Here is a 25,241-nt window from a genome sequence, read left to right as displayed (position 1 = left end):
TCCTGGTTCTCTTCCTATCTCGCCTAACGTACTCTTAGCGTATACTCTGGTGGTTCCTCCTCCACATCTATCCCGCTAACAGTCGGTGTACCCCAAGGATCTGTCCTAGGACCTCTCCTCTTCTCCATCTATATCTCTTCCCTTGGTGCTCTGATCTCATCCCATGGCTTTCAATATCACCTTTACGCTGATGATACCCAGATCTACCTCTCCGCACCGGATATCTCAGCTGAAATCCAGACCAAAGTATCGGCCTGCCTGTCTGACATCGCTGCCTGGATGTCTCGCCGCCACCTGAAACTAAACATGACCAAAACCGAGCTTTTCCTCTTTCCCCCTAAACCTGCCTCTCCTCTCCCCCCGTTCTCTATTTCGGTAGATAACACTCTCATCCTCCCTGTCCCGTCTGCGCGCAACCTTGGAGTCATCTTTGACTCCGCTCTCTCCTTCTCTGCTCATATTCAGCAGATTGCCAAAACCTGTCATTTCTTTCTCTATAATATTAACAAAATTCGCCCTTTCCTCTCCGACGACGCTACCAAAACCCTTACCCACACCCTTATCACCTCTCGCCTAGACTACTGCAATTTGCTTCTCGCTGGTCTCCCGCTCAGCCTCCTCTTCAATCTGTCCAAAACTCTGCTGCGCGTCTTATATTCCGCCAGTTGCTATACTCACGTTAGCCCTCTCCTCAAATTGCTTCACTGGCTCCCTATCTGCTTCCGCATACAGTTCAAACTTCTCCTTTTGACCTACAAGTGCATCCACTCCGCAGCTCCTCAGTACCTTTCCGCTCTCATCTCTCTCCCTACACTCCTCCCCGTGAACTCCGTTCGCTGGGTAAATGTCTCCTGTCGTCCCCCTTCTCCCCCACTGCTAACTCCCGGTTCCGTTCCTTCTATCTCGCTGCTCCCTATGCCTGGAATAGACTCCCTGAGCCAGTACGTCAGGCTCAGTCTCTGGCTGTCTTCAAGTCTAGGCTTAAAGCCCACCTCTTTGCTACTGCTTTCGACTCTTAACCATGACTCTCTTACTCAACACCCTCACTTATCACCCCTACCACTGCAATTTCCCCACCCCTAGCTGTCTGTTCGTCTGTTCAATTTAGATTGTAAGCTCTGTTGAGCAGCGACTGTCTTTTCATGTTAATTTGTACAGCGCTGCGTAGGTCTAGTAGCGCTATAGAAATGTTTAATAGTAGTAGTAGTAGTAGTAGTGTGACTACAATCATCACAAAATAGCTGCTTGATATTTGTCAAAAGTTTTTCCTCTTCATTAAGCACTACATCGTGTGCTTACACTGAATTATTTTTCCTCTTCTCATTGAGGCACCCTCATATAGACCCTACACGATCGTGTTTCGCTTATACAGCGTCTTCAGGGGTCGTTAAATCGGCTCAACCAGGTTGCCGAGCACTCGACAGACTCCGATGTGCTGGTGGTAACGTCTCAAAAGAACGCCCACACATGATTCTATTTAGGGTTATTCTTGGTTATTTTACTGTTGGCATGCTGTTAACAAAATTGTAAGTTTGATGTTAAACTGTACCTGCTGTACACCGCCATGGATGACTCTCTTCATAAATTAAGTCAATAAATCCCAATCAATAAATAATAGGTGTTAACAGCCAATTATTGGCTTAAATTTGGGTTAACTGGTGCTAACTGGAACAGTACAGAAGCTGCATGCACCGGTTGCATTGCATATAACTTCTAGGGGGATGTGGGTGGGTCGGGGGCACACAGGTTATACAATACGCAGAGTTACGGTGTTTAACTGCCAACAGTTAGGTGTGAGCACTTACACCAGTCTTTGACATGGCCTAAGTTCTTGCGGTCTTACACTACCGTGTTTCCCCGAAAATAAGACACTGTCTTATATTAATTTTTGCCCCCCAAAATGTGCTAGGTCTTATTTTCAGGGGCTGTCTTATTTTTCAGGGAAACATCGGGGTTGGCCCACCCGCCCTCCGTCGCTCCCGGAACTAACCTTAAACGCCTCCTTTCACCTTCGCAGCAGCAAGGCAGGCAACTCCTTCCTTCCGTGTCCTGCCCTCGCCTGACGTAACGTCTGCGAGGGCGGGGCACGGAAGGAAGGAGAGGTCTGCCCTGCTGCTTCTTGCTGCGAAGGTGAAAGGAGGTGTTTAAGGTTAGTTCCAGGAGCGACGGAGGGTGGGTGGAGGGGGGGCCCGGTGACCTCGGGTGGGGGGGGGGGTGGCCCGGGGGCGGCCTTGTCCGGCTCTCGGTGGCCCTGCTTTCAAACAAAAATTTGCTAGGTCTTACTTTCGGGGGAGGCCTTATATCTACCAATTCAGGAAAACCTCTACTAGGTCTTATTTTCGGGGGATGTCTTACTTTCGGGGAAACAGGGTAGTACTCTACAGAATTCATGTGGCTCATCCTGATGCTTCAGTTTTGGTGTTCTTTCTTAAATCTACCCGTATGTGTTTTCTATAATCCGCCTCTGAGTCTATTGGGCTAGAGGGAATGTGAATTTTATATTACATTAAAATTTCACAACCATTTGCTACCCATAACCTTCCTAGGACAGAAACATCATCGTGGAATAAAGATAATGACACACAGACTCTGTATGGGGGAAAAATGAGATAATAATGCATCCAGTTACAAATATTTTCCAATGAAATCATATCTAGAAGTGAACACCTCATCGTTCTCCCATAAAGCTCAGTTAAAGTGGAAAATCTCCTTAGGATACGGTAAATACACACACATCAGCTCCGCTAGGAGAGGTAATAAATCTCCGCATGAGAGGCTTTGGTTACCCATTTTTCAGAAAGGCTTTCAGTCTGTTTACACAGAGATCAACCAGAGAATGCCAGAGGTGAGGAGGAGGGGGCAATCCCAGCGCTGTCTGTTGGATTTGATTCCTCTTGTTACTCCAGCCTATTATACGCCTCTCAAGAAAGCATTATCCAAAAGTATCAGATGGCCAGCTCCAATGAGATTGTAGGGAAAAAAACCATGAACTTATCTTCTGATTGTTTTTTTTATAGTGTAAGTACAAATCTGCAGTACTCACAGCTCTGGTGTTTTCCTCTCTATCTATCTCTGTTGGAAATATAGAGGGAAAAAAAGTTTTACCTTGCCCCCTCCCCCTCACGGGCGGGGGGGGGGGGGGGGTGTGTGGACAGGAGTTGGAGGAGCCAGGGGAGGGCTCCCCAGAGCTGGCAAGCAGGGCAGTGGAGTTGAACCACAACATACCCCCCCCCCCCCCCCCGTGGCAACCACCCACGAACCCGGAAGTGCCGCAGACCGTGATTTGTGACGATGCTCCGGGACACGGGGGAGCAGAGAAGGAGGAGACAAAGCTAGGCAGCCAGAAGAGCAGGTCAGCTCCCACCCGAGAACCCAGAAGTGCAGCGGACTGCAACTTGCGGCGGCGCTCCGGATCGCGGGGCAGAGCAAAGGAGACAGAGGCAGGCAGGACAGCAGTGAAGACGAGGAAGGAATGCCAGCAACCCCTGCAAACCCAGCAGTACTGGAGCTGCACTCTGGGTCGCTGGGGAAAGAGAGGGACAGAGAGCAGGAAAGAGAGAGAGATTGGTGTCCTTTATTGAATAACGCATAGTACCGGGAGCCGCAACTCAACTGTGGGTGCAAGGATTTACCAACTGAAACTAGATTTAAATCCCGGCGCACAAGTTGGGGGCAGATCCACACTATTCTATAACAGTGCGTGCTTCTTAAGGGAATGCCCCCGACCCGCCATGTCCTTCCCTTCGTTACACCTCCTTTGCAGATCCAGCCCTGTTCTATAAATGGGCACACAACAGTGTTTTCATATGGATCTGCCATTTCAGCCCTGTTTTTGCGCCTTGCATCCGTTAGAACACTTATTTAGCGCAGAAGTAGCGCCTAATGTCAGGCGCCAGAATATAGAATTCTCTCGTAAGTAAAGCTGTGCTAACTGCACAAATGAAAGCATGTGTTAAATACCGTGCACTCACTGCATTTAAGCAGTCTCCGCCCATGACCAGTCTAGCGCCTCCCCCCCCCACCCCCGAACTCAATGTGCAGTTAAAACGTGATTTAGCACGTGCAAACCATCATGCCACTGCGGTAGCTGTTAGTGCTTCTGTGGTAATCATTTACACGCCTTAAGTTGTACATTAACAGCTTAATAAACTTTAGTAAAAGACTCCCAAAGCATGAAAAACTCTATAAGCAAGACTGTGACCGCTTAGGACTAGCTTCTATATATGGCGCCTAAAGTTAGGCTTGGTTTATAGAATACGCCTAGGGCCTGTTCGCGTGACTAAATCTAGTCGCAGAAATTTACGCCAAGTAAAACTTGGTGTAAATGCTGACGACCAAGTTAGGTGCTGAGCGGGTGTATTCTACAACAGTACGCATAATTTTTATAAAACGCCCACGATCAGTTCATTCTACTCCTGCTGCCACACCTCCTTGCTGGCTGTGCGCATTGGAATTTACATGAATCACTTTATAGAATATACTTAGCAAGTTGTGCGTGTAAATTCTAATTAATGGCAATTAGTGTCAATAATTACTTGTTAATTGGCAATTATTGGTGCTGATTGGCTTGTTAAGATAATTAATTTGCAAGCATAATACAGAATAGAAACTGATTTGCGTGCACAACTCAAATCACACTTTATAGAATCTGGGGTCAAATCCTGAAATAGTGCCAACAATATTGCAAATAACGGAAATAATTTCATTTTCAGAACAGAAAGTGCAATTTCTAAAGTTTTTCATGTTCACCAGAAGTAAAACTTCATGCATGGTTTGTTACGTGCAAACTTTTATTCAGGTTTATAGTTAATGAGCTGCAGTGCTCATAATTCATGCAAAGCAACTCACTATGAATTTGGTGCAACAATGCGTGTGAAAACACTTTTGCAGATTGTTTTCCACAAAAAAAACGGTAACTGGCAAAAACTTCAAAATGCACTGAACTCGAGTCAGTTGTAGAGAATGACATGGGGACAAAGTTTGTCCTGTCCCTGCGTCCTCATCCCGTACCCCAGGCTCTATCCCGTTCCCATGGGCTCTGTCCTCTGCACAAGCCTCAAACAGTTATCTTTTTATTAAAGTATAAAAAGGGATAACATTCTGTACAACTGTTGTTTATAAACCACAAATAGAAAACAATAATGACAACGAGCAAAAATAATAACCCCCCTCTACCCTTCCAACTTTAACAATAGTTTACTTCTGCTACCACAAGGAATCCTAATTCAACTTATTAAAATGTTCAGAAGTACAAAATACAACCCACTCTATGCCTTAACTGTGGAAAAATGTGCCGACAAAGCACTGTTATGATTTTTTTAAATCTGTGGATGAATAATAAGTCATCAACAATCTTAGGATTCAGTCTAGCTCTCCTGTCTTTCACAGTCCTTCCTGCAACAGAAAATGTCTTCTCAGAAGATGTCCTGGTAGCAGGAATGCTCAGGATCCCCCGTGCAAATTTTGCGAGTTGTGGCCAGTAGTTTTGCTTGTTTTTCCAAAAATCAAAACATTGGTGTCTTTATCACTCATGCATAAATAACTAATTCATTAACAGCCTTTAAAGTAGAGAATGGCATGGGGACAAAGTTAGTCCTTATTCCGGGGGGGGGGGGGGGGGGGGGGGGTCTGACCCTGTCCCTTTGGTTACTGAGGGTCCCTGTCTCAGTGTCATTCTCTAGTCAGTTGGTGACTTTTTGAAAAACTCCACTGGCACAGCAGCATCAATTGGGTTTTACATTTAAGTACATAAGTATTGCCACACTGGGACAGACCTAAGGTCCATCAAGCCCGGCATCCTGTTTCCAACAGTGGCCAATCCAGGTCACAAATACCTGGCAAGATCCCAGAAAACTCAATACATTTTATGCTGCTTATCCCAGAAATAAGCAGTGGATTTTCCCCAAGTCAATTTAATAATGGTCTATAGACTTTTCCTTTTAAAAGTCCAGACCCTTTTAAAACCCTGACAAGCTAAACGCCTTTACCACATTCTCTGGCAACAAATTCCAGAGTTTAATCACACGTTCAGTGAAGTCATATTTTCTCCAATTAGTTTTAAATTTACTACCTTGTAGCTTCATTGCGTGCCCCCTAGTCCTAGTATTTTTGGAAAGAGTAAACAAATGATTCACGTCTACCTGTTCCACTCCACTCATTTTTTTAATAGACCTCTATGATATCTCTCCTCAGCCGTCTTTTCTCCAAGTTGAAGAGCGCTAGATGCTTCAGCCTTTCCTCATTGGTACGTTGTCCCATCCCATTTATCATTTTCGTTGCCCTTCTCTGTACCTTTTCTAATTGCACTATATCTTTTTTGAGATGCGGTGACCAGAATTGAACACAATATTCGAGGTGCGGTCGCACCATGGTCCGATACAAAGGCATTATAATGTCTTCACTTTTGTTTTCCATTCCTTTCCTAATAATACCTAACATTCTTTTTTTTTTTAAATTTTTTTATTAGCGTCAATACAAGACAACACATTACCCATCCAACTATGACATAATACGCTGTGTTACAATCCAACGGTGAAAAAGACTTATACAACATTTGTCATTGTTAAACTGATCCCCTCCTTAAGAATCACATTCAGCTCACATTGACGTTTCCTTTTTATATATTGACCCACATGCGCTCTCCCCACCCTTAATACCTAACATTCTATTTGCGTTCTTAGCCACCGCAGCAAACAGAGCAGAGGACTTCAACGTATCATCTACGACGACGCCAAGATCTCTTTCTTGGTCAGTGACTCCTAACATGGAACCTTGCATCACGAAGCTATAGTTCAGGTTCCTCTTTCCCACCTGCATCACTTTGCACTTGCTCACATTAAACGTCATCTGCCATTTAGACGCCCAGTCTATTTTATCTAGGGTTGGTTGCGCGCCTGCCGTTCTATTTGTGAAAACCAAAAGAAACAAATGCCTTTTTTGGAGGGGGGGGGGGGGGGGGGCAGGGTTTGTTTCCTTTTCCAAACAAAATAGGAAATTTTGCTCAATTTTCCTGTCCTTTTTCAAACCACAGTGCATCCTCACTGAAACCCTACTTTTTTTGAGGCTGCTTTTAAATCTTAAATCCTGGCTCTGCCCAAACACAGCCTTGACAGGCCCAATATTCAGAAAATGTTGAGCTCTAGTACTGCTCTAGAAAGTCGGCTGTGATAAGTAATAAGTCTTTCTGTATGTTTTGTCTGGAAAGTAGTCTCAAGGAAGAAGGGATCATCTTCTCTCTAGTATGCATCTGTACAGTGTTACATATGAAGCAACACCATAGGCGCCCCGTATAAGTGGTCCCGCCCTCAAGGGCTTGAGAGACAGAACGAAGGGAAGCTGAAGGCGCGCCAAGCCAGCACGCGTTTCACTGGTGCTGATGTGCTGTGTCGCTGCCGACGCCGCCTTCCCTTAACCCCGAGCAGGTATCAAGTTTTAAATTTCAGGGGGGGGGGGGGGGGGGGCGGGAACTGGACCTGGTGATCGGTGGGAGGGAGGGAAGGAGGAAGGCCTGATGCTGGGTGGGTGGGAAGGAGGAAGGCCTGATGCTGCTGGGTGGGAGGGAGGAAGGAAGGCAGGCAGGCCTGATGCTGGGTGGGGTGCCTGGCGCTTGATGCTGGGTGGGTGGGAGGGAGGGAGGGAGGGGTGCCTGCCTGATGCTGGGTGGGAGGGGTGCCTGGTGCTAGGTGGGTGGGAAGAAGGAGTGCTTGATGCTGGGTGACAATTATGGGTTTAAGCTCCACCCCCAACCCCACCCCCTTTAGCCTCCCCAAACAGTTGGGCCACCAACCGCCTATGAGCAACACCTGTAGAAATGGTAAATGGTAGCAGTAGTAGGAACCAGATGGTGGTGTGTGTGTGTGTGTGTGTGTGTGTGTGTGTGTGTGTTGCCTCAGGTAAAAATTTAGATTGTGAGCCCTCCTGGGACAGAGAAATATCCAGAGTACCTGAATGTAACTCACCTTGAGATACTACTGAAAAAAGTGTGAGCAAAATCTAAATAAATAAATAAACATAGATTCTGTGGCACAGACCTTTTCTCATTCATTGGTATCCTCTTTGCCCATATTACCAGCCTAGCCTCCTTCTTTCCCTTAGCCAGTCTCCAAAGCCAAAGGCATCACAACAGAGAGGGTTTTGTGAGACAGGCATAATATATGGCAGGAGTTAGGTATTGAGAGGAGCGGCAATAAATCTTTCCAGTCCCATCAACGGCAACACAAGCTGAACTGTTACACATGTTATTGAGAGTCAGCAGGCTCAAAAGAGCAGCAGAGAAGTGTGACACGCATGAGTTGCAAGAATCGAGGGGAAAGCGGCATTGATCATATTTCTACACTGGAGACAGGTCCTTGAACAAGCAGTCAAATGGAACGGCAACATTTTGTCAATTTTATGGGCTCTGAAATGCTTTTGGACAGCCTTGATTGTGAATCTCTCTGGAATATCCCTTGTTCATCATAAGACAGGGATGTCATCAAACTCTTATAGAGAGATTTTGAATGCGAGGTTATTTGTAACTGTCATCTTGCAGATAGTTTGAGCATTAGCAAAGGTACAGGCATGGCTGAGTCTTTCCATTCTTTCTTTCACTGTCATGGATAATATCTGTCACGCCACAAACTATAGCTGACAAAAGAGGAGGAATGTAATGGATCCCTGCTTTCCACACGGAGGATCAGGATGATATTGGTGACGTCTATCAGAAAATACGCACGACAACACAGACAGGTTGACTGAGTCGGCTCTGAAGCTTGTACTGAAAGCGCACCGGCAAAGTAAAGTTAATGAAAATGAATCAGAAGACAAATAACCCTCTCACCATAAACAACTATGTCGTGGAACTCGCCTCACCAACCTTGGTATTAAGTTTGCAACAGATGGAAGCAACGAGAGAGAAGTCATCTCAAGAAACAGTAACGTCAAATGGTCTGTATGCCAAAGCAAGCGGGAAGCTAAATATTCTTTGATGCCAATATCCTCTGTGTGTTGCTGCATGACTCGGAGTATTGGAAAAGCACAAGAACACTGATGCACATGGTAGAGATCTTCCAACATACAGAAAAGCCTAGCAATTGTCAGTTTAAGGAGAGAGGTGTGGTAGCCGTGTTAGTCCACTCTTAAAGGTTATCAATAGAAATCAAACAAAATAAAACATGGAAAAGAAATACGATGATACCTTTTTTATTGGACATAACTTAATACATTTCTTGATTAGCTTTCGAAAGTTGCCCTTCTTCGTCAGATCGGAAATAAGCAAATGTGGAAGATGACAGAATATATAAGTGAAACATCCAAGCATTTCACTGACAGTCTAACAGGGTGGGAGTGGGTAGGAGGTATGCATGGGAACATCAAAGCATTTCATTGATAGTCTAACAGGATGGGTGTGGGTAGGTGAGGGAAGAGGGAGATAAACAGAGAAATACAACTTTATGGTTTATAATGGGCTAGAAAACCCAGATCTTTGTTAAGTCCTGTCTGTTGGGTGTCAAAATATTCAATCCACTATTTCTGGGATAAGCAGTATAAAAATGTTTGTGCTTTTTTTTGGGATCTTGCCAGGTATTTGGGACCTGGATTGGCCACTGTTAGAAACAGGATGCTGGGCTTGATAGACCTTTGGTCTGTCCCAGTATGGCAACACTTGTGTAGCTTACACTTCCACAGGAATCCCACAGAAACTGCTTCCATTCCCATGAGAACCCCACAGCCCCAGAAGGGATTTCCACAGATTCTGAGGAGTGTGGTAGCCGTGTTAGTCCACTCTTAAGGTTATCAATAGAAATCAAACAAAATAAAACATGGAAAAGAAAATACGATGATACCTTTTTTATTGGACATAACTTAATACATTTCTTGATTAGCTTTCGAAGGTTGCCCTTCTTTGTCAGATTTCCGATCTGACGAAGAAGGGCAACCTTCGAAAGCTAAATTAAGTTATGTCCAATAAAAAAGGTATCATCTTATTTTCTTTTCCATGTTTTACTTTGTTTGATTTCTATTGATAATCAGTTTAAGGAGAATCTGAAGCCAAGAGCTGACTCGGAAGACAAACACAAAACCTATTGTTCAAACAGTCAAGGAGGAGAAAAGACAACTTGGGCATGTGTTTCTTGAATGTCACCTGATACACTGCCTAGAACTGCCTTATGCCGGACACTAGATGGGAAGACAAAAAGCATATGTATAGTATTGCTCTAGAAAGTATGTATAGCAGTGGTAATAAAAGGGACCATCTCAGAGTGACATATGAAGAATAGCCATAGTAACATGACTCCAAACTGCAGAACATGCCCAGTGTTCCAGAAGTGTCATGCAATTTAGGAACATAAGAACAGCCATACTGGGTCAGACCAATTTATTTAGATTTTGCTGACACCTTTTTCAGTAGTAGCTCAAGGTGAGTTACATTCAGGTACTCTGAATATTTCTCTGTCCCAGGAGGGCTCACAATCTAAGTTTGTACCTGAGGCAATGGAGGGTTAAGTGACTTGCCCAAGATTACAAGGAGCAGCAGTGGGATTTCAACAAGCATTCACCTCTGGATTGCAAGACTGGTGCTGTAACCACTAGGCTTCTCCTCTACTTGTTATTCTTTAGGGTTCTACATGGAATGTTGCTACTCTTTGAGATTCTGCATGGAATCTTGTCACTCTTTAGGATTCCAGAATCGTTGCTGATCTGCAAGCGCAGGCTTCTGGTTCTGTGAGTCTGACGTCCTCACAGAAACAGAAGCCTGCGCAGCCACATTGCCAGGTACACTGGATATTTCTCTGTCCCAGGAGGGCTCACAGTCTAAGTTTGTACCTGAGGCAATGGAGGGTTAAGTGACTTGCCCAAGATCACAAGGAGCAGCAGTGGGATTTGAAGCGGCCACCTCTGGATTGCAAGACTGGTGCTCTAACCACTAGGCCACTTCTCCACTCATCCACCCAGTATCCTGTTTCCAGCACTGGCCAATCCAGGTCACAGGTACCTGGCAGAAACACAATTAGTAGCAACATTCCATGCTACCAATCTCAGGGCAAGCAGTGGCTTCCCCCGATGTCCATCTCAATAGCAGGCTATGGACCTTTCCTCCAAGAACTTGTCCAAACCTTTTTTGAAAACCCAGATACACTAACCGCTGTTACCTCCTATTTGTTTTAAAAGTATTTCCATGCAATTTCATTGAGTGTCCCCTGGTCCTTGTACTTTTTGATTGACAGAAAAACTGATTCACCACCACCTGTTCCACTCCACTCAGGATTTTGTAGACCTCAATCATATCCCCCCTTCAGCCGTCTCTTTTCCAAGCTGAACAGCCCTAACCTCTTTAGCCTTTCCTCGTACAGGAGCAGTTCCATCCCCTCTATCACTTTGGTTGCTCTTCTTTGAACCTTTTCTATTTCCGCTATATCTTTTTTGAGATATGGCGGCCAGAACTTAACACAATACTCAAGGTGAGGTTGCACCATGGTGCGATACCGAGGCATTATAATATTTTTGGTCTTATTTTGCATCCCTCTCCTAACAATTCCTAACGTGCTGTTTGCTTTTTTGGCCACTGCCCCACACTGGACAGAAAATGTCAGTGTATTTTCTACAATGACACCTAGGTCTTTTTCTTGAGTGCTGATTCCTAAAGTCGACTCTAGCATTAGATAACTATGATTCAGATTATTCTTCCCAATGTTCATCACTTGGCATTTGTCTACTTTAAATTTCGTTTGCCATTTGGCTGCCCAGTCTTCCAGTTTCCTAAGGTCTTCCTGCAATTCTTCATAATCTGTATGCGTTTTGACAACTTTGGATAGTTTCATGCCATCTGCAAATGTAATTACCTCACTCATCGTTCCAATTTTCCAGATCATTTATAAATATGTTAAATAGCACCAGTCCCAGTACAGATCCCTGCAGCACTCCACTATTCACCCTCCTTCATTAAGAAAAACGGCCATTTAATCCTACCCTCTGCTTTCTGTCCAATAGTCCACAACAGAACATTGCCTCCTATGCCATGACTCTTTAATTTTCTCAGAAGACTCTCAAGAGGAACTTTGTCAAAAGCTTTCTGAAAATCTAGATACACTATCAAGCTTATTTTTGAAAGTGATCGCCGACCATAAATCAGGAGATGGCTGGCGATCTCTCAAAAGCGGCCAAATCGGTATACTCGAAAGCGGCTTTATTGACAGCATCGCCGCTTTCCCGTCGCCTCGCTGGCGAAAGTTCAAGGGAGCGTATCGGCGGCATAGCGAAGGTGGGACATGGGCGGGCATGGGCGTGGCTACCAGATGGCCGGCTTTCGTGGATAATGGAAAAAAAAAAGCGGCGTTCAGCAGTATTTTGCCGGGTTTACTTGGTCCTTTAATTTTCACGACCAAGCCTCAAAAAGGTGCCCCAACTGCCCATATGACCACCGGAAGGAATCGGGGATGACCTCCCCGTACTCCCCCAGTGGTCACCAACCCTCTCCCACACTAAAACAATAAAACTAAAAACCTTTTTTGCCAGCCTGTATGCCAGCTTCAAATGCCGTACCCACCTCCATGATAGCAGAATGTGTTCTATCCTCTGACAGCCTTTCCCTGGTTCTGATGTGGCTCTCGGGTGAGTGTGACACCTTTTCTGTTAGGTCACTGCAGAGTCACATCAGCAATGCATTGTGGTGGGTGTAGGGTAGTGGGCTCTACTCCCATGGTGCTTTTCCCCCTGCTAACTGGGTCAGAGTGTGTCCAGTTTTGTTTCCGGTAGTCCATGAGGTAGTGGCCGTTTTTGTCAGCCAGTTTTAGATCCCTTTCATGTGTTACCCACGTTAGAGAACTTAGTTATTACCTTGAATGTTGCTGAAAGAGGGCATTGTACACCATTCTGCCAGCTTTGACCTACTGCTAATCTCAGTACCAGGGAGACTCTTTGCCAGTGGGGCACAACCTCTGATCTGCAGTTTACTGTGAGTAAACGTGCTTATTAAAATAAAGGACTTTTTCAAAGAGATTAGTCTTCAGGTGTGAACTGGTGTGCCAAGGTTATACAGCAGCAACAAGTCCTAGAGGCCTGCGTTTATGCAGGTCCCTGGAGCACTTTTAGTGGGTACCACAGTGCACTTAAGGCAGGCGGACCAAGGCCCATCCCCCCCTACCTGTAACACTTCTGCTGTTAAATGGGAGCCCTCCAAAACCCACTGTACCCACATGTAGTTGCCCCCTTCACCCCTAAGAGCTACGGTAGTGTTGTACATTTGTGGGTAGTGGGGTTTGGGGGGGTTTGGGGGGCTCAGCACCCAAAGTAAGGGAGCTATGCATGTGGGAGCTTTTTCTGAAGTCCACCGCACTGACCCCTAGGGTGCCCAGTTGGTGTCCTGGCATGTCAGGGGGACCAGTGCACTACGAATGCTGGCTCCTCCCATGACCAAATGCCTTGCATTTCGCCGGGTTTGAGATGGCCGGCAGTTTTTTTCCATTATCGCTGAAAAACAAAACCGGCCATCTCAACCCCGGCGAACTCTGGCATTTGGCTGGGCTAAACCGTATTATCGAAAAAAAAGATGGCCGGCCATCTTTTCCGAAAATACGGTTCCGGCCAGCTGTTGCGCCGCCGCCAAAATAGATCGCCGGCGAGAATCGGCTTGCAGCACAGGTGAAATTCAACCTAAAAGGCCCTGAAAGCTTGAATAAAACACAATGCATCTCTTCCCATCTCTGATAATTGCAGGCCCTCCTTTCTCCCTTCTTCCTCTTTAGAAATGCCTGGCATGCTTCCCTCCCATTCCCCTTCTCCCTGGGAATCCTTGGTACTGCTCCTTCCTCTTTCTCCTCACCTGCTCTGTAGGAATCCCTGGAACCACTTTCTCCTCTTTTCCTCATCTCTCTGGGACTGCCTGGAATTCTTTTCTCCCAAATCTTTTCATTTTCTTTCTGGGATTGTCTGGCACAGCGTTGCCCTTTCCTCTCATTCTTACTGGAAATACCTTCTTCTTTATCTTCTCTCTGGACTCTGGAAATACCTGGTGTTCAATCCCCTTTTCCTCATCTTCTCTCTGGGAATGTCTGGCCTCCCTTTTCTCTCTCTCCTCTTTGCCTACTTTCCGGAAATCCTTGGCACTCCTTTCATCCCTCCTCCTGTTCACATTCTCTCTTCAAATGCATGGAATCCCTTCCACCTCTTCCTTCTCACCTTGTCTGAAGTAGCATTCCTTCCGCCACCACCACCTTCTCTTCATCTTCTTTCTAAGAATACTTGGCAGCATTTCTTCTTACCTCTGACCCTTACCTCTCTTTCTTTCTGAAAATCCCTGGCATTTCTACCCCCTCTCTTCCTTTGTCTGCAGTATCTATTAGCTCCCCTCCTGCCTCCTCAAAAAGCCTGGCATCCTTTGTTTCCACACCTTCTTTTTCTTTCCCTGGGAGATCCTGGTACTCTGGAGTCCTTGGTGCCCAAATTTCCACCTACCCAGAGTTCCGCACCCTCTCCCAGGAGTTTGTGAAACCTCCATTTTCCTGGCCTGGGAGTCCCTGAATTCCTTCCTGTCTTCATAGCCTCTGGTATTGCATTACTTCTCTCTCCAGAGTTCTCAGCATCCCCTCCCAGGCATTCCTTCCTCCCCAGTCCCTCATTACCTAGGATGGCCACCACAACGTCCCCGCGCAGGATCTCAATGGAGCCACGGGAGATGAAATAGAGGGCGGTGAGAACATCTCCGGCATGCACAAGCGTGTCTCCAGGCGGGGCATGCGTGGTTTTGAACTTCATGGCCAAGGCTCGCAGGCATCCCTTTGTGGCCCCTTTGAAGGGTTTGCAGTTCTGCAGGAGGCTGCGGTTCAGGTGCAGGCAGATGTCAGCCTGCAGGCACTCAGGGAATCCTTTCAGCACCTGTAAGGACAAAGAGAGAGGAAGTGAGGAACTTCAGAGATAAAGAATATCCTGCAGGGATAGAGACTGAGGGTGAGGAGGGCAGAGTCTCTACATAGAGATGAAATGGATAATCCAAGGGACAGGGAAGAAGAGGGTGTGGAAGAAAGAGCATGAGGTGGTAAGTTTCTGTATGGACAGAGAGAAAAGAGAAGGTGAGGGAGAGCAGGGCTGGACCAATTATTAGGCAAGACTAGTGGCTGCCTAGGGCAGCAGCTTACTGGGGACTGCAAAACTCAGCTGCAGTCAAAGCAAACCAATAGGTTCTGACAGCCACACAAACTGAAAGAACCATCAGCACCTACTTTAACCTGCATTACAGTATGTTTCTGTGATAATCATGACTGTTGAGTTTACTTATCAAAATCTTGGGGGGGGGGGGGGGGGGCTGCAGACTAGAGGCCTGAAAGTTCAATGAAGTGAGGTATAAAGCTGAAGCTGGGCGCCCATCAACCTTGAACCAGCTCCGCCTCTAAGCATGCAGCAAAAAAGATAATGCAAGATCAGGACAGAGAAAGGTGAGATATTGTAGGGGTGTAGGAAAAAAAGAGGAATTAAGATCCTGAAGGGACATAGGGAGGGAAGAAATGGGTGCAAGCCCACACTCCTAACAGGTAACCTCTTCCCCAGGCACTCACTGCATTCATGTCAATGCCATTGGTGTAGGACCAGGCGTGCTGGAAGTACTCCTCCAGGCGCTGCCGCAGCGGGTTAGGAATCTGGTGGAAGCGGATGAATTCTCGTACCCGCAGCATCTGTGTGTGGTACCTGGCAGTACCTGAGTATAGCCGCTGGATAATGGCAGAGACATTCCCAAAGATGCTGGCATACATCAGTGCTGGGGGAAGAGGGAGAGAGACAGTCACTACACCGTCATCTCTAGGCTACATAAACCCAACTCATTCCACTTAATATTAGGCAGACTTCACATACTTTCTCTCGCTCTCCTCTCAATGTTCTCTAAACATTGCACATGCTTTCAAAGTGTACCGAAAACGGTTCTAGGTCAGTTCCCACCCATCAATTCCCATCTGGACAATTCCCATCACTAACCCAAAAAATACAAAACACATTAGGACAAGTAATCTCCCTCCCTTTCCTCTTCCAAATTGTTTTTTTTTTTTGGGGGGGGGGGGGAGGCAGTACCCCCTCACATCCCCCAAACGTTATCTTTTACACATCCCATTCCCCTTCCAGACATGCAGTTTGTGTAGAGTCAATGCCCCCCACCCCCAAACTAGGTTTCAACTTAATTTTTTTTTTGTTACATTTGTACCCCGAACTTTCACACTCATGGCAGGCTCAATGCGGCTTACATGGGGCAATGCAGGGTTAAGTGACTTGCCCAGAGTCACAAGGAGCTGCCTGTGCCTGAAGTGGGAATCGAACTCAGTTCCCCAGGACCAAAGTCCACCACCCTAACCACTAGGCCACTCCTCCATTACCACTAGGCCACTCCTCCACTGTTGCTACTATTTGAGATTCTACATGGAATGTTGCTATTCCACTAGCAACATTCCATGTAGAAGTCGGCCCTTGCAGATCACCAATGTGGGTGCGCAGGCTTCTGTTTCTGTGAGTCTGACTTCGTCAGACTCACAGAAACAGAAGCCTGCACAGCCTTCTACATGGAATGTTTTGAGTGGAATAGCAACATTCCATGTAGAATCTCCAATAGTAGCAACATTCCATGTAAAAGTCGGCCCTTGCAGATCACCAATGTGGCCGCGCAGGCTTCTGTTTCTGTGAGTCTGACGTCCTGCGTCAGACTCACAGAAGCAGAAGCCTGCGCAGCCTTCTACATGGAATGTTGCTAGTGGAATAGCAACATTCCATGTAGAATCTCCAATAGTAGCAACATTCCATGTAGAAGTCGGCCCTTGCGGATCACCAATGTGGCCGTGCAGGCTTCTACATGGAATGTTGCTAGTGGAATAGCAGCATTCCATGTAGAATCTCCAATAGTATCTATTTTATTACATTTGTACCCCGCGCTTTCCCACTCATGGCAGGCTCAATGCGGCTTACATGGGGCAATGGAGGGTTAAGTGACTTGCCCAGAGTCACAAGTTGCTGCCTGTGCCTGAAGTGGGAATCGAACTCACTTCCTCAGTTCCCCAGCCCCTCAAAATGAAACATTGATTATGATTTATAACAAATTACCAGGGCTTATGGGACTCAATACAAGAAAGAAGCTACAGTCAGTAAAATTAAAAAAAAAAAGGACAGGGAGGGTGGGAAATGACCAGGGGGGAATTGTCCTGGATGGGAATTGTCTCGGGGGGAATTGGTAGGTGGGAACTGTCTGGTAGGAACTTGTCTGACACCCCAAAAGCCAGATACTACACTCCCCCAATGATAAGTAGAATGGGAGAATGACATCACAGTAGGTGGGTAGTTTCTCTTGGAAAATTAGCTCATATGCATCTATTAAGGTTATAATTGTGCCCTGTATTTAAATCTAAACGCGCTAGCCAACTTTCAGCAGCGGCAGCCATTGCATTAAACCCCAGTGCCGATGTTTGTATTAATCTGTGTATTCAGTGCTGCAAAGGCCAAAGAAGAAGGAAGGTCTCCGCAATGGTAGAACCGGTGCTGGAAGCAGCAGTGACAACCAAGGTGAAGAGGGAAAGTGGCCAAGGAGACTGAAAGCTCTTGATCCAAAATGTTATTGTAAATCATCAAACTTCATCTGGTACACAAATGATCCGACATGGCCGTGTTTCATCGTGTGTCGCCTGCATCGGGGATCTGTACTCTCTCAAGTGCGCATGTAAATTCATGGCAGATCTACAAGACTCTTTCAATTTGTTGCCACTGAAAATAATGCGCTGCTCTTATCATCAGCAATATTGAGTATATATATATAATGCGGTGATCATCTCTGACCACTCCGAGGGTAATTCTATAACTGAGCGCTACAACCTAGATGCCCAAATTACACGGGCTCTGAGTCTATTCTATAAGAGCACTTACACGCATATGTGCAGTTATAAGTTGTGTAAGTTGGCATTCACGTGTATGCAAGTGTACACGTGAATGCCAGCACTTAACCAGCCAAGTGTTGACTCTGCCCTCAGAACGCCCCCAAAATAGCCGGTTGTAGTTTGGCACTAACCGGTTAACTGCCGTTGAAAATGACCAGTTAGTAGATGACGGCAGAAAAAGACCTGCACGGTCCATCCAGTCTGCCCAACAAGATATCTCATATTTGCTGCTTTTTGTGTATACCCTACTTTGATTTGTACCTATGCTCTTCAGGGCACAGACCGTATAAGTCTGCCCCGCACTATCCCCGCCTCCCAACCACCAGCCCCACCTCCCATCCACCGGCTCTGGCACAGGCACAGACCGTATAAGTCTGCCCAGCACTTAGCCCTGAACTGTTAATTTAACTGGAAAAGGAGCAATTTCTGGCTGGCTAAATCGCGTACAATATAGTTCCCTTTGTGCACAAATCCATTAGCGCGTAAAACACTTTAAGTTACGTGCTAAAATATCACATTTAGTTGCTTGCAATTGCGCTAGCCACAGACCTGGAATAAGCTGACATGCCTAAATATGGGTGTGTTGATGCTGATACTGACTTTTACAAGTATAATGTTAAGAGCGCTTACACATGTAACTGTTCTTATGTTCGAACCATGTTTATTAGTGACCAAAATACAACAGAAGTAAATACGAATAACAGGTAACGGTCATCAACATTTTAAAATATAATACCCATCCACCCAACAGACAACCCTCACAATGTCATCCAAAAGTCTAATCATATTTGGAAGGTCTGGTTTCTTATGACCTCCCAGACCTACAGCTATCAACCTCACAAACAAACAAACAAACAAACAAACAAAAAAAACACAAGGGGAAGGAGGAAAAAGAAAAATACCACACCAGGACACCTCAAGCCTCTCAAAGGAGTGTCAAGAATCCCACTATGAGCTTTGGACAACAGGCCATTCGTTCTCACACGTGGGTGACATCATCCATGTCGCCAGGTGCAGAGCTTAAACAAGCCAAAAGAGCTTTAACAGCATGTGCAGCGTCCCCACCAAGCATGTGCAAGTGCCTCCCTGCCCACCGAGAGAGTCTGGGACCATCAATACAATTCTATAGCACACTATAAAAAAGAGACAACTCCAAGGGGAGGTAGGAGGATGTGTGAGAATGAACGGCCTACTGTCCTCTGACAATACCTGCTACAGATAAATAACTTCACTTTCTCCGAGGACAAGCAGGCCATATTCACACATGTGGGAATACCTAGCTACCAGGCTCACCGAAAACGATGACCATAGGTCAACTGGGCCTTGCAACAAGGACAAAATAGTAATTAACCTGAAACTATATATAATTGGGTGAGAGTGCAGACAGACAGAATGGGCGTAGGGGGGTGGAGTTGGATTCTAGACCCCAAACAAATTCTGCAGAACTGTCTGTCCAAACCAATTATTCCATCTAATACTCTGCTCAAGGCAGTAATGAGACGTGAATGTGTGGACTGAAGACAATGTTGAAGCCTTGCATATTTCTTCAATGGAGGCTGACCTCAAGTGGGCTACCGATGCAGCCATGGTTGAGCCTTGACATGACCCTCAAGAGTCAGCCCAGTCTGGGCATGTGAATGAAATGTAATCAGCCAGCCAACTGGAAATTTTGCATTTCCCAATGGCAACCTGCATCCTGTTAGGATCAAAAGAAACAAAAAATTGAGAGGACTGTCTGTAGGGCCTAGTCCGCTCAAAGTAAAAGGTCAATGCTCGCTAGCAGTCCAAGGTGTACAGTGCGCTTTTGCCAGGATGGGCAAGTTGTTGAGGAAAGAATGTTGGAAGAACAATCGACTGGATCAGATGGAACTCTGACACAACCTTAGGCAGGAACTTAGGGTGCGTAAGTGTAAGGTGAATCCACTACTAGAGCTTGAAGCTCACTGACCCTGCAAGCTGAAGTAACAGCCACCAAAAACAGGACCTTCCAGGTCAAGTACGTCAGATGACAGGAATCCAGCAGCTCAAAAGGAACTCTCATCAGCTGGGTGAGTATGACATTCAGGTCCCATGACAGAGGCACAAGTTTGAAAGGAGGCTTTGTCAAAAGCAAACATCTCATCAAGTGAACAACTAGAGGTTGTCCAGAGATGGGCTTACCCTCTACACAGCAATGGTAAGCACTAATTGCACTAAAGTGAACCCTTACAGAGTTCATTTTGAGACCAGACTCAGAAATGTGTAAGTCCGTGTAGGGCAGAAAGGGGATCTAGGGCCTTCCCTCACAACAGACAGCAAACCTCCTCCACTTCAAAGAGTAACACCTCTTTGTGGAATCTTTCCTGGAAGCCAGCAAGACCCAGGAGACACTCTCAGGAAGATAAAGGAAGCAAATTCTAAGCTCTCAACATCTAGGCTGTAAGGACCAGAGACTGGAGGTTGGGATGCAGAAGAGATCCCTCGTTTGGTGTTATGAAAGTCAGAAAACACTCCAAGGTTCTTCAGAGGACAACTCCAGAAGAAGAGGGAACCAGATTTGCCTGGGGAGGATCATGGTTCCTTGGTCTTGCTTGAATTTCAGCACAGTCTTCCCCATGAGAGGGATAGGAGGATACACATACTGAAGACCCGTCTCCCAGTGAAGGAGGAAGGAATCCGATGTTAGTCTGTTGTAGGCCTGGAGCCTAGAAAAGAACAGAGGGATTTTGTGATGGAGTTGAGTGGCAAAGAGGTCCACCGAGGGGCTGTCCCAAACTCAGATCTCACAGGCAACGCCCATGTTGAGTTGCATTACCCTGCTCAGTCGGCCAGGTTGTTGGATTTGCCCGCCAGGTAAGTGACCTTGAGAAGCATCCCATGCTGGAGTGCCCACTGCAACATCCGGATGGCCTCCTGACACAGTAGGTGTGATCTGGTACCCCCCTGCTTGTTGGGGTAGTACACTGCAACCTGATTGTCTGTTTGAATGAGTACAATTTGGTTGAACAGCTGATCTCTGAAAGCCTTTAGAGCATTCCGGATTGCCTGGAGCTCCAGGAGGTTGATCTGAATCCCGAAGTAACCAATTACCTTAGGTGTGAAGCCCAGGAGGGATGCATCTGTCATCAGCATTTGCCGGGGCTTAAGAATTTGCAGTGGAAGTCCCACAGTGAAATTGGACCAAATCGTCCACCAAAGGAGAGACTGAGTCAACTCTGGTGTTACTTGGATGATATCCGCTAGGTTCCTCAAGGGTTGGCACCACTGGGGAGCTAGGGCCCACTGTCCAGACCTCACGTGAAGACGTGCCACGGACAGTGGAGGCCATGTGGCCTAACAATCTCAACAATCTCCTGCTGGCTGGCTCGGACTTGATTGGCAAGAGCAAGAAGTGTGTCTGCCATCAGCACAAGGAAAGGGAAAGGGAATGGGACTTGATATGCCACCTTTCTGTTGTTTTTGCAACTACATTCAAAGCACTTTACATAGTATATACAGGTACTTATTTGTACCTGGGGCAATGGAGGGTTTATTGAGTTGCCCAGAGTTGCAAGGAGTTACAATGGGAATTGAACCCAGCTCCCCCGGATCAAAGTCTACTGCACTAACCACTAGGCTACTCCTCCACCTGCTGAGTGTCTAGCAGGGCTCCAATGAACTCCAATCGCTGAACAGGATGAAGATGGGACTTTGGGTAGTTTAAAATGAACCCTACTAGCTCCAACACCCAAACAGTTCTCTGCATGGACACCTGAGCACTGTCTTTCAACGTGCCCTTTACAAGCCAATCATCCAGGTAGGGGAACACATGGACTCTCAGTTTGCATAGACTCTGCGACTACTGCAAAACATTTTGTGAAAGCCCTGGGAGCTGAAGTGAGGCCAAAAGGCAACACGTGGTATTGGAAGTGATGTGTCCTCATCCGAAACCAAAAATATATCCTGTGACCTGGAAGTATCAGGATGTGAGTACAACCATCCTTTAAGTCCAGAGAGCATAGCCAATTGTTTTGCTGAATCATGGGGAGAAGGGTGCCCAGGAAAACCATCCTAAACTTTTCATTGACCAGGAATTTGTTCAGGGCCCTTAGGTCTAGGATGGAAATCCCCCCCTCCTTTTCTTGGGCACAAGGAAGTACCTGGAATAGAATCTCAGTCCTTCTTCCCCTGACGGAACGGGCTTGACCACGTGGGCCTTTAGAAGAGCAGAGAGTTCCTCTGCAAGTACCTTCTTGTGTTGAGAGCTGAAAATGAGATTCTTTCGGAGGGCAATTTTGTGGTCATCGACGCTAATGTAGAACTTTACTAATTTTGTCCATTAAAGGTGCAAGACGCTTACCCAGCAATGCTTGCATGAGTCTGGTGACTTCTGCAGGTATTTCAGAGACCCACTCAGAGCTCAGCATTGGGCCGGCAGGGCTAGAGGGGGGCCGCCGTTTCGTCCTCTGCCTGTTGCATGAGGTCCTTCTTTTCCGTAAGGTTTTCAATGACATATCAGCCGAAAATAGAACAGTTCCCCATTCCTCAGTGAACGTGGTCATTTAAGTATCCAGATCTAACAGAAGGAGGCCAGATTCTATTTTATTTTTGTTACATTTGTACCCCGCGCTTTCCCACTCATGGCAGGTTCAATGCAGCTTACAATTATATACAGCTACTTATTTGTACCTGGGGCAATGGAGGGTTAAGTGACTTGCCCACAGTCACAAGGAGCTGCCTGTGCCTGCAGTGGGAATCGAACCCAGTTCCCCAGGACCAAAGTCCACCACTCTAACCACTAGGCCATTCTAGATGGAATGTTGAGATTCTGTTGCTACTATTTGAGATTCTACATGGAATGTTAATGTTGCTATTCCACCAGCAACATTCCATGTAGAAGCCTGCCCTTGCACATCAGCAACCTGCGCAGGCTTCTGTTTCTGTGAGTCTGACGTCCTGCACGTACGTGCAGGACGTCAGACTCACAGAAACAGAAGCCTGCACGGCCTTTCTTACATTTGTACCCCACGCTTTCCCCACTCATGGCAGGTTCATTGCGGCTTAGGTACTTATTTGTACCTGGGGCAATGGAGGGTTAAGTGACTTGCCCACAGTCACAAGGAGCTGCCTGTGCCTGCAGTGGGTACTGAACCCAGTTCCCCAGGACCAAAGTCCACCACGCTAACCACTAGGGATTTTCTGGGTGGTGTAGCAGAAGAACCAACTAGTGTCTTCCCCTGAACATGGTGTCATGTGACCCCCCACATAACTGTTCTTAAAGAATAGGCTCATTACCTGTGTTAAATGGTATTGTGATGCCCAGTTATAGAATTGCCCTCACAGTGAAGGGGCAAAGGAAGAGCTGGAAATTATCCATGTCATGGAGAGAGTCAGCTGCTATACAAATAAGCTATGAATAACAGGCCTAATCTAAACATGTGAAGGGCAATTACACAATCTAGGCATCTACATTTATGTGCCCCTTGCATGCATAAATGTCTAGAATTCTAGTGCTTTCATACATAAGAGTACACTGACCTACCAATGTGCCAGCTGGGCATCTAAGCCTAACTTACACAATGTGTAAATACAAGGGGTGTACACTTGGACAGAACATGGGAGGTCCTCTATGCACACAATATCCCTGCTGCACTTTGGCACTCATAGCTATACCAGCTCAATGGCTGACATAGGTTTGAGTGCCTAAATGTTAGGTACACTAGTATTCTGTAATAGAACCCGGGTGCCCAGGTTCTGTTATCGAATAAGCTCCTACCACATTTCCTCAGGGTACCTAAATAAAGGTGCCCAGTTGTACATGTGCTCCTTTTCTGGCAGGTACCACTGAATATATGCATGAATTTAAGTAACAGCAGCACTGGTGTTTAAATTAATGTGGTGGCTGTCACTGCTGAATATTGGGCCCTCTGTTTTTATACACAAATCCAAAACCTAGACTGTACTTGAGGTTCATTGCAGGTGGGTAAGAAAAAAAAGAGAGCTAGTGAAGAGAGGCAGTGACCATGCTACGAAAATGTACAGCCTTGAAGCTTGTTTTCCCTCACCCCTCAGGACCTAGAAGGGAAGAATGGTCTTCCCCCACCCCTATACACTGCGGCCAAGGGGTTCATTATATAAATATATATATACCATACGGAGAGGAGGAGGAGCCTAGTGGTTGATGCAGTGGACTTTGATTCTGGGGATCTGGGTTCCATTCCCACTGCAGCTCCTTGTGACCTTGGGCAAGTCATCTAACCGTCCATTGCCCCAGGTACCAAAACTTAGATTGTGAGCCCTCCTGCATATAATGTGTACAGAGCTGCATACACACTATAGAAATGATTAGTAGTAGTATATTTTAAGCTCAGCTAGGAAAGACAAAATATTAGATAAATAGATATTGTCTGTTTCTATTCTGCAGTGTCACTCAGCCTCCACAGGTCCTTGCAAATAACAGCTAATGGATCTGCAATGATATCTCCACCTCAAAGAGATTCCAATCTAAGTTTGAAGTCACTCATGGTCACTCGGTGGTGGCAGATGGGAACCAGCGCCTCCTGGTTTACAGTTCTGTGATTTTCCCACTGCCATGCTTTAGCCCTAGGGACAGCAGAAATGCCTCTAGTAGCACAAGGAGATAAGGTGACCAGGGATATATAAAATAGTAGATGACGGCAGAAAAAGACCTTCACGGTCCATCCAGTCTGCCCAACAAGATAAACTCGTATGTGCCACTTTTTGTGTATACCTTACCTTGATTTGTACCTGTCTTTTTCAGGGCACAGACCGTATAAGTCTGCCCAGCACTATCCCCGCCTCCCAACCACCAGCCCCCCCTCCCACCACTGGCTCTGGCACAGACCGTATAAGTGTGCCCAGCACTATCCCCGCCTCCCAACCACCAGCCCCACCTCCCACCACCGGCTCTGGCACAGACCGTATAAGTCTGCCCAGCACTATCCCCGCCTCCCAACCACTAGTCCCGCCTTCCACCACTGGCTCTGGCACAGACCGTATAAGTCTGCCCAGCACTATCCCTGCGTCCCACTACCGGCTCTGCCACCCAATCTTGGCTAAGCTCCTGAGGATCCCTTTCTTCTGAACAGGATTCCTTTATGTTTGTCCCACGCATGTTTGAATTCCGTTACCGTTTTCATCTCCACCACCTCCCGCGGGAGAGCATTCCAAGCATCCACCACTCTCTCTGTGATATATGGATGCTGGACATTGGAACTGAGCGATTTCTTTCACTCAGATTCTACTGTGACCCAGGGGCACTTTCTGCTACATTTCATCATCTGTCAACTGCCCCCTAGGACATCACAGCAGCCACCAGGTGACATTATGAGTCATCCCTGCTGGGATTACTTTTATCCTGACTCAGCTCCAACACCTCTCAGG

General features: G+C 46.4%; 1 protein-coding gene across 1 annotated transcript in view; it reads right to left on the bottom strand.

Moving 5' to 3' along the window:
* The window catches only part of KCNH2 (potassium voltage-gated channel subfamily H member 2), a 948,799-nt gene that overhangs the window by 49,150 nt on the left and 874,408 nt on the right, over window positions 1–25,241 (bottom strand). The window contains exons 8-9 of the mRNA XM_030195619.1: window positions 15,531–15,730; window positions 14,601–14,853 (exon numbers count right to left, since the gene is read on the bottom strand). Of these exons, the coding sequence (XP_030051479.1) occupies window positions 14,601–14,853; window positions 15,531–15,730 (453 nt within the window). The remainder of the gene's footprint in view (window positions 1–14,600; window positions 14,854–15,530; window positions 15,731–25,241) is intronic.

This window comes from Microcaecilia unicolor, chromosome 1, assembly GCF_901765095.1.
Source record: "Microcaecilia unicolor chromosome 1, aMicUni1.1, whole genome shotgun sequence".
Lineage (NCBI taxonomy): Eukaryota > Metazoa > Chordata > Amphibia > Gymnophiona > Siphonopidae > Microcaecilia > Microcaecilia unicolor.
Note: the sequence above shows the minus strand (reverse complement) of the source record. Positions and strands in the feature narration are given on the sequence as shown.